Source organism: Aegilops tauschii, chromosome 7 (genome assembly GCF_002575655.3).
Source record: "Aegilops tauschii subsp. strangulata cultivar AL8/78 chromosome 7, Aet v6.0, whole genome shotgun sequence".
Taxonomy (NCBI): Eukaryota; Viridiplantae; Streptophyta; class Magnoliopsida; order Poales; family Poaceae; genus Aegilops; species Aegilops tauschii.
The window spans coordinates 156,776,748-156,785,734 of NC_053041.3; the positions used below are offsets into that span (position 1 = coordinate 156,776,748).

At 50.4% G+C, this 8,987-nt stretch overlaps 1 protein-coding gene across 1 annotated transcript; it reads right to left on the reverse strand.

Annotated features, from left to right (window-relative positions):
- Window positions 1–598: 598 nt before the first annotated feature.
- Window positions 599–2,978, reverse strand: LOC109737451 (laccase-4). Its single transcript, XM_020296584.4, has 4 exons — window positions 2,782–2,978; window positions 2,131–2,656; window positions 1,049–2,023; window positions 599–966 (listed from the first exon to the last, which is right to left on the reverse strand). The coding sequence occupies exons 1-4, from the start codon at window positions 2,890–2,892 to the stop codon at window positions 836–838; spliced, it is 1,743 nt and encodes a 580-aa protein (XP_020152173.1). The 5' UTR covers window positions 2,893–2,978; the 3' UTR covers window positions 599–835.
- Between the last annotated feature and the right edge of the window lie 6,009 nt (window positions 2,979–8,987).

The following is an 8,987-nucleotide window of genomic DNA, read 5'->3' on the forward strand; positions in this document are numbered from 1 at the left end:
CTTAGCATGACGACTCCCAACTGTCTACTACAATAAGTTTGGCCTAGCTTCGATGCAGGAGAGGTGATTACGGCGGCGCGCCTTTAGCTCGCGCGAGTATGTCAACTTCAATTAATCGATCTGTATCGTAATAATTGTCGTGATTTTAGTTCAAGCATGAAAAATCATGATAAAATACTGGAATCGCAAGGATTTTCCATGCTTACTAAAGAATATCATCCTTGCGACAACATAATTTGTGATAAAAAAAAGTTAGGTTTATCATGCTAAAAAATTTGACATTCGATTTGCACCAAAATCTAACCCAATTTTCTCATCCAAGCATAATCTAATTTTGGACAACATAGGTATAAATTATACGACTTCCAAACCCAAATGATAGGTGCCACATGTGTGGCACGAAATAATACCGACGTGATGTTTTTTACACTAAAGTTGGCATCCGGAAAAAAAAATACCAAAAAACTAAAACTTGACATCCAAACAAAAAATTGTCATGCTTCACGACTTAAGTTTTCATTCAGTTATAACTAAACTTGCTATAAAAACCGTCAGGGCGGAATTACTTCGTGCCGCACGTATGGCACTTACCAGGGTCCCTTCCAGAAACTTTTGGAATTTTGACGTGTAATTCACACCACTGTTTATTCAATACCCCTCAAAACATTCTCATTACAAACTGCTAATCAAGTGAAAGAATAAATTTAAATTGCAAAGAAAATTGTAAGGTCAGCAAACCGACTAAAAAAGCTACAACCCTCGACAGAAGACATCAATCGCAAATTAACGAACAAATCAAATTAGAGAGGAAACCAACGGCTCTGATCCTCTGTGACTAGCATTTGGGGAGATCAGCCGGTGGGGGGAGCAACTTCTGGTTCGGAAGGCTTCCGTCTAGTACCAGCCATGCCATTCTCAATCCCCATGTCGTGTGCACCTCCAAATGGCAATGCATGAACCATACACCTGCACGTACATGAATATGATAGGTAGTATGAGCATGGACATAAACATTCTTTCAGTACGGTTTGCATTTAACTCTAGGTACCTGGGTTATCGGCGAGGAAGCGGATGGCGACCCACCCGCCGGCGGGCACCCCAACGGTGTTCCGCTCTACCGGGTCGACGAGGTTGAACTTGGCCGGATCGTTCACGGCGTCGTAGTTGCCAAACCCTTGCCCGACCACAAAGAAGTTGAAGCCGTGCAGGTGCAGGGGGTGGCTCTCGAAGCCGAGGATGCTCGTGTCCTGCATCACCAGCTCCACCGAAGCGTTGAATGGCAGCACGAGGAGCTTGGTTCCCTTGGCCACGTTCGTGTTGTTCGGCGGCGCCCCCGTGTAGTTAAATTTCAAGAGGGGCGTGACCGGGAAGTTGGACCCGTAGACGCCCCGGGACACGCCGGTGAAGTGCGACTGAAGGAGCGCCGTGGAAGGGAGCACCAGGGAGACGTTGTTCATGGCCGCCGCGAACTGCGTTTTGTTGGTGGGCCCCTGGCACGTCGTGTTCGCGGGGCACGGGAGCGTGCCCAGCCCGACCGTGAAGAAGAACCGCTTGTCCACCGACCGTGGCACGGCCGCGGGGTACTGCGGCGTGGCGAGGCTGCGGAGCTTGGAGGTGAAGTTGGTGACGAAGCCGGTGTCGTTGAACCGCGGGAGAACTGGCTTGAACAGCGGCAAGTCCTTGTCAAAGCTTGACATGGAGGGGGAGCCGGGCTTTTGGTACTCGAGAATGCCCGCGACGGTGGTGTTATCGAAGGTGCCGGGCCTGATGGTGGAGTAGGGCGCGGCCAACATGTAGAAGTTAGCCTTGGGGTAGAACGGCTTGGCGGTGAGGAGTACGTTGGTGGTCTGGCCCGGGGAGATGATCAGGGTCTTGACGGTGAAAGGCTTGACGTAGACGGCATCGACCTCGACGACGGTGAGCGTGTGATTGGCGACGGAGAAGAAGAGCTCGTCGTTGAGCGCGGCGTTGACGAGGCGCAACATGTACGTTTTCCCCGGTTCAACCTTCAGTTTGAAAGTGTCTGCGACGTGTCACCATACACACAACACCTCTATAAGTAGCTGGCACGTTTTGCAAACCTGTGACTCACAGTGGCTACAAAGAAGAATAGAAAACATGTGGTAGTACCTTTGGCGGAGCAGTTGTAGAGCGGCCCAGGGAGCCCGTTGATGGTGAAAGCGTCGGAGATATTGGGTGCTCCGCCCGTCCGGAGCGCCTGCCTGACCACCGCCTCCGTGTCGGCCCTCCACCACTCGCCCAAGACGACCGGGACCTCCTCGTGCGGCGGGGGGAACGGGTAGGGCACGCCGTGCTTGGGGAGGATGACGATGGCGCCGTAGACGGTGGCGCGCAGCCAGGAGATGTGCGCGTGCCACCACAGCGTGCCGCGCTGCCCGGTGACGGTGAAGTCGTAGACGTAGCTCTGGCCCGTCTGGATGGGGCACTGCGTGACGTAGGCCGGGCCGTCGGCCCAGCCGCTCCGCAGCTGCCGGATGCCGTGCCAGTGCAGCGTGACGTTGTGCGCGACGCGGTTGGTGACGCGGACGACGACGCGGTCGCCTTCCCTCGCCAGCAGCGCCGGCCCGGGGTACTCCCCGTTCACCGTCACGATGCCCTTGGTGCCGCACAGCCTCGTCACATTCGCCATTTGCACCTGCATGCATGCAGAGGTACAAGGTTTCGATCAGGACGAGCACCATGCATGAATTCAATGTGATCACATCAAGATGCCGTAGGGAAACGCATGCAGAACGTAGATGAAATGAATCGTGGACATACGTTGAAATTGTAGTGCCTGGTGATGCTCTGGGCTTGGACGATGAGCAGCATCAGGGTTGCCATGAGGAGAGAGCAGGGAGCTGGAAGGCCGGAGGAGATAGCCATGGCCATAGCTTGTGGTCCTTTTGAGCTTCTGTATCTTGAGGCAGCTCTTGAGGAGCAGAGGACCAGATGATGGAGGATGGAATGAATGTTGAGACAAGCACTTGGGCTGAGTTTATATATGCACTGAACAGGAGGTCCCAAACGTGTGGCAACTACGTACCACCGGCCGGCCGGGCCATTTGCTTGAGGTACATGCATGAATGGTCGCATGACAGACAGCTGCCCCATGGCTTAGGCGGCAATTCTCACGGCTTCAAGCGAGAGAAGCTTGAGCTGGACTGCTGGAGCGTGCTCTAGCTTAGCTTTGGAGTGTGGCTAAAGCCAGTGCACTCGATCCTTTTGCCCTATCCTTTTGCCCTGTAGTTTAGTTTGCATGCCCGGGTCACGTACCGTTTCCATTGCAAAGCACACTCAGCGCGCATATGATACGTACATTAACTCAAAATTAGGCTGCGCAGCTTAGTTAATCGAGGCGATCACGTGTATGATACTCCAGCAAAGTTTAATAATTAGTTAGTCCAGGAAGATAAAGAACAGCGAGATGGATAGTTACTTCTGTTAGTTAGTCACCGTCACCACACCAACCTGCATAGCTAGCTAGTACTCCTATCTTCTTGTAAATAAATAAGTTCACTGGTCGCTAAGCAGTAAACGTCAGTTCGTCGTGCCAACTCCAGCGCACCACTCTAAATGGACGTCCGTTTGGTTCGAATTCTGTCCGTTTGAAACGGACAATGAAATCGTGTCTGGACCATTTTTGAGATGCGGTATACGTGCGACCAACACGCGAACAGTGGCGGAGACGGGGGACCAGCAGAGGCCCTGGCCCCCTGACATTGGGAATTTGCTAATAATTCACTGATGAACAGTGCATAATTAGCACTATTTTGATGCTAAAAGTCTATTTTGCTATACTTTGGCCCTCCTTAACCTACTTTGACAGCACTCGGCCCCCCTGTCCACATTTCCTGGCTCCGCCACTGCGCGCGGACGCATCCTTTGGCCGCATCATGTCCGCCTCTTTTTTCAAACGTAAATTTTCGAATAAACCACGCCCATAGTTCATGCCAGCGGCCCTAGTTCACGCCGGCAATATAGCCCGCCTACATGACCTCGTCGGCAACACAACCAGCGGCCGGCAACACAGCCAGCCTTCAAAATGAATAATTTTGTCGCCGGCAACACAACCAGCCTCCAAAATGAATAGGTTTCTCGCCAGCACAAAGCCAGCGGCCGGCACCCATGCCAGCCTCCAAAAAGAACGGCCACGGCCGAACAAACCACCTAGTCCTCCTCTTGTGAGTATGATCCCGTACGAATGCTCTTCTTTCTCCTTTGTGCTTTTGCTCTTTGGGTGAGCTCGTCGATAAACAATGGCTCGCCCCCAATATCGAGGCCTTCCTCTTCTTCATCACCATCACCTTCGCAATAGATGTCATCTTCTTCATGCCACGAGTCACCATGGTCGTACTCAGCATGGTCGTGGGCCTCAATGTCTTCATCGGCAACGTACTGGCCGCGGCCATCCTGACTCTGGGTCTCCTCGGGATCGTAGGCATCGCCATGCCCACCCATCTGGAAGGCCTCGCCACGGCCCTCCTAGATGACATTCTCCATGATCTGGTTGTACTAGGGGTCGTCGACCGTTGGCGTTGGTGTTTGTGTGGGCATTTCGTCAAACGGGACGTGGGACGACAGCATGGTGGCTGTAGACATCGGTCGTGCTTGCTTTTGTTGCATCTCGACGGACGGCCGGCCGCTGCTGCTGGACCCCGGCGTGACGTTGAGGTCGATGACGGCCGAGGGGCGCGGGGTGGACGACGCGATCACGCCAACGTCCGGCGACCCCGAGAAACGGGTCTGGCATTCGCACCTTGGCGGAGGAAAATTGGGCGACAAAGGTGTGGTCCGCGATGTCGGCGAGGGGCACTGCGGAGGCCGGGCGACTGACAAACCTGTGCTCGCCGGGCCGACGGGCGCTAGCGAGAAACTCGCCGGACGGCAAATCCCAAGCATGAGGAAGGCATGCGCTTTGTTGACGATGTACTCCTCGTCGACTTCGGCCTTGCGCCGCGTAGCCTCCAACGCAGCGCGGTCGGCGGCGAACTTGGCCGCGGCGTTCTTGCCCTTGGCCGCCGCCCTCCGGTTCATCCTCTTGGCCGATTCCGTGTCCAACTTTGCGAGCTCTATCGGCGTGAGTTCCGACCGCGGCTTCTTCGGAGCCTTGGCCACCGCCTTCTTCTTCACCTTTCTGGGCGGGTCGACGGCCTGGACGCCGGAATTCGACGGGGCATCGTCCATGGCGGGAGGGTGGTGGGCGGGACGTGGAAGAGTGTTTGGGGGAAAATGGCGCGAAATGAGGCGCCGGGCGGGTGCTTTGTGCCACCGACGGGCGGGCCAGGGGTGGACAAGCGCGCGTCCCGCCCGTCCGCGCGCTGTCCGTTTCACCTCAAAAGCGTCCCAAACTTGGGATTTTTTTTTTTTGAAATTGTGATGATTTTTATAGCAAATTCGAAAACTATACGCCCTAATGCATAAAAATCGAAACTATGACCCCGTCGGCCTTCTGTTGGCCGAAGAGGGACTTTTCGGCCTACCATTGGCCGAAGTGGGCTCTTCAGCCTCCCGTTGGCCGAAGAGTGCCTAGCTGGGCCGAAGATAGTATCTTCGGCTTCCCGTTGGCCGAAAAGTGTCAGGGGAACAAAACGCAATTAATATGGCCTCACATGAAAAAGTTATCAACATGAAAAATCTTCGTCTCGTCGAAAGGGTTGATTTTGATATAAAATCTACTTAATACGAGGTCGTATGCAACCTGTAGAGTCAAAATAAGGTCTGGGGCAGAAGCTGCAGAGTTACTTCGGACAGACCGGATGTCAGAAAATTTGTCACGGGACACCCGGTGCACTCGGTGAGACGGTGTGGAATATAGAAGAGTACACAAATTTGTTCACGTTTACTCGGTGAGACCGAACCAAACCACTCGGAGGCTCCGAATGGATCCGAAAAATTGCCAAAGATTCCTGTCCGAGTTAAAGTTAGGATTTTTTATCCGAAAAATTGTTCGTCTGCACCGGGAAGACTACTTGCGTACCGCGCTTCCGGCCGGGTCTCCTTCGACGTGAGCTACGGACCATCACCCCCGGCGTCGAGGGTACACGGTGACGTTTTTGTGTGCATCACCCCCGGCGTCGAGGGTACACAGTGACGGGCCTGAGAGGTGACCATTGCCTCTACTTTGCATGGTGGATGACGCCACCGCCGAAAGTTTTGGTCTCAATTCCTGCCATCGCAACAGAGACATTTCTTCAATGCCGGCATGTGTCTCCCTGGTGCAGACGAACAATGCCCACATCGATTTATGAGGCGGCTGGACTTCCCGTACAATAAAATGACTAAAAATTATATCCAAAAATCTTTGGCAATATTTTCGGAGCCTCCGAGTGGTTTGGTTCTGTCTCATCGAGTGAACGTGACCAAACTTGTATACTCTTCTGTATTCCACACGGTCTCACCGAGTGCACCGGGTGTCCCGTGACAAATTTTCTGATATTCATTCGGTCTGTCGGAAGTAACTCTGCAGCTTTTGTCCCTGACCTTGTTTTGGCTCTACAGGTTGCATACGACCTCGGATTAAGACGATTTGTATATCAAAATCAACCGTTTCGACGAGGCGAAGATTTTTCATGTTGATAACTTTTTTATTTGAGGCCATATTAATTACGTTTTGTGCCCCTGACATTTTTCGGCCAACGGGAAGCCGAAGAGTGCTCTTCGGCCAACGGGGAGCACTCTTCGGCCAACGGGAGGCTGAAGAGCCTACTTCGGCCAATGGTAGGCCGAAAAGTCCCTCTTCGGCCAACAGAAGGCCGACGGGGTCATAGTTTCGATTTTTATGCATTATGGCGTATAGTTTTCGAATTTGCTATAAAAGTCATCATAGTTTCAAAAAAAAATCTAAACTTGGACCGGGGATGGGTCAAAAGCGGACAGAAAACGAACAAAGGTCCGTTTGCGCCCGCGCGCTTGATCGTCTGGTATGTCCGTTTTGCCCCAAACGGACGCACCCGGACAGCATGGGGTCGCGCGTTGGAGTTGGCCTCATGTAGTACTACTTGCATTCGTCCTCCTACGCTCCAGTGTGAATACACTGTGTTTCTTTTTTGTTTAACAGGAATACACTATGTTCATGTCCAGTACACCAACGTTTGCATGATCACTTCACAAATTTTGCATGGATATCTGGGCCTTCCGTGGATACAGTAGGTGCAACATGCCTACCTAGCTAGTTGTTGGTGTCTTTGACGTGTGCCCTCGACTTCTTCCCTTGTACAATTCCCAACGAAGAGAAGGATGCTTGACCCAACCCGATCGGCAATCTCCCTTGTATTGTATATTGTCGGTGAGGACCAGTTCATACCTTTCCATGCACTTCTTGCTTGCCGTTTTGTTTGTTTATTTATTATTAGGAGGGATGTTTGATCCGGTGCCAGAAATTGGCTAACCACTATTTTGGGTATAGCCAATAATTGGCAAAAACCAAACCACACTAAATGTAAATGGTGATAACGTTCTTAGAGGTACTCAAGACTAGGTCATCCAATAGATAGCCAAGTTTTTAGGTTTGTCGAATGCTTGCATGCTTAAATTAGGGTAAGAAAATATTGTCCAAACAAGTATAATTTTTATAGGGGGGTCGAGAGAAAATTGATATTCGGTTTGGGTAAGTTTAATTTATTTTGTTTCAGAGGTTACATTTCAAAATCTATTACACTACAAATCATGACATTTTAAAACAAAAAAAAAACATTATGTACTACTCTATAAAACAAGATAAATTGGCGAAGTCAAAAAACATAGCACAAATATGAAAATCAACAACGGGCAGTGCATACATGCATTGGATGTCAAAACAAGTTTTTTTTAGAGAGAGAACATGAGAGTTTGTCAAAACAAGTATTACTCCCTCCCTTGCGGAATAACTGGCGTGATTTTAATTCAAATTTGAACTAAAACCACGCCAGTTTATTTCCGAACAATGTGTGCTTGGAAAGCAGACAGGCCCAAGCAAAACACACGACGCGTGCGTTGAATTGTCAAGTAAACGGCCCAACCAGAGAGAGTGGGTAGGTTTGGTGTTGAATAAGGAAGTGGGCTCTTGGTTAGGCAGCCAAATACCCCTACAAAAAGGTTAGGCAGCCAAATTACGTCAAATCACAAAAACAAAAATGAACGGCTCAAAAAATTGTGCCATGTGTAAACTTTTTTTTTGAATTGTTTGGATTACTTACCTCATGTGTCAGTGGTTGTGTAAACTATTTAATACTATGTTTAAAATGTTCATAGATTTCAGAATTGATATTCATTTATAAAAAAGATAGTCATGCTTTTCTTTTGCGAAACACCGGATCTATTATAAAAGTTCATCGAAAGTACAAAGCACGTCAAATGTAATAAAAAAATACATCGAGGTCTCTGGACGACCACTGCGCCCTCGGAACAAGTTGCCGATGCGCCGCTAGTCAGTTTGACCTTGTCCATGACAGCCGAAAAGTTTTCTTGCACATGATCCTGCGGACCAGCGTCTTGGAATCGTAATCGTCGTCGTTGAACCCTTGGATCGATTTGAAGCACCGGCACCAAATCTCGCTGTCGCACACATACGGTGAGAAAACCTAACCTCACTGTCCCAAGGAGGCGGCGGAAATCTACATTGATGCTTCGTCGACTTTATCCTGCCCGCAAATTCAAGGACCAAAGCCCGGAAGACCAACTCAAAAATGAAAACACCGCCATCTGAACACTGACCTGCAAAGATAAAAAATCCTAACCTAAACTACTAGGCAAAGCCGAGACACCGAAATTCCCCTAACTGCCGCCAGCCGAGGCGCAACTCAATCAGATCTTGGGGAAGTGTATCAATGCTCACATCCGTTTCACAAACGAATGAAAACGGGAACAAATTTGAACATGAACCTGTTGGTCAAACGACACAAAAAACCCTCTGCCTCAATCTGAACCGTGACTCTGATATCACTTGTTAGATAAAACGAGACAGTCAAGACGCAAATTTGTTAAACCCTTGCAGGACAACCACGAAC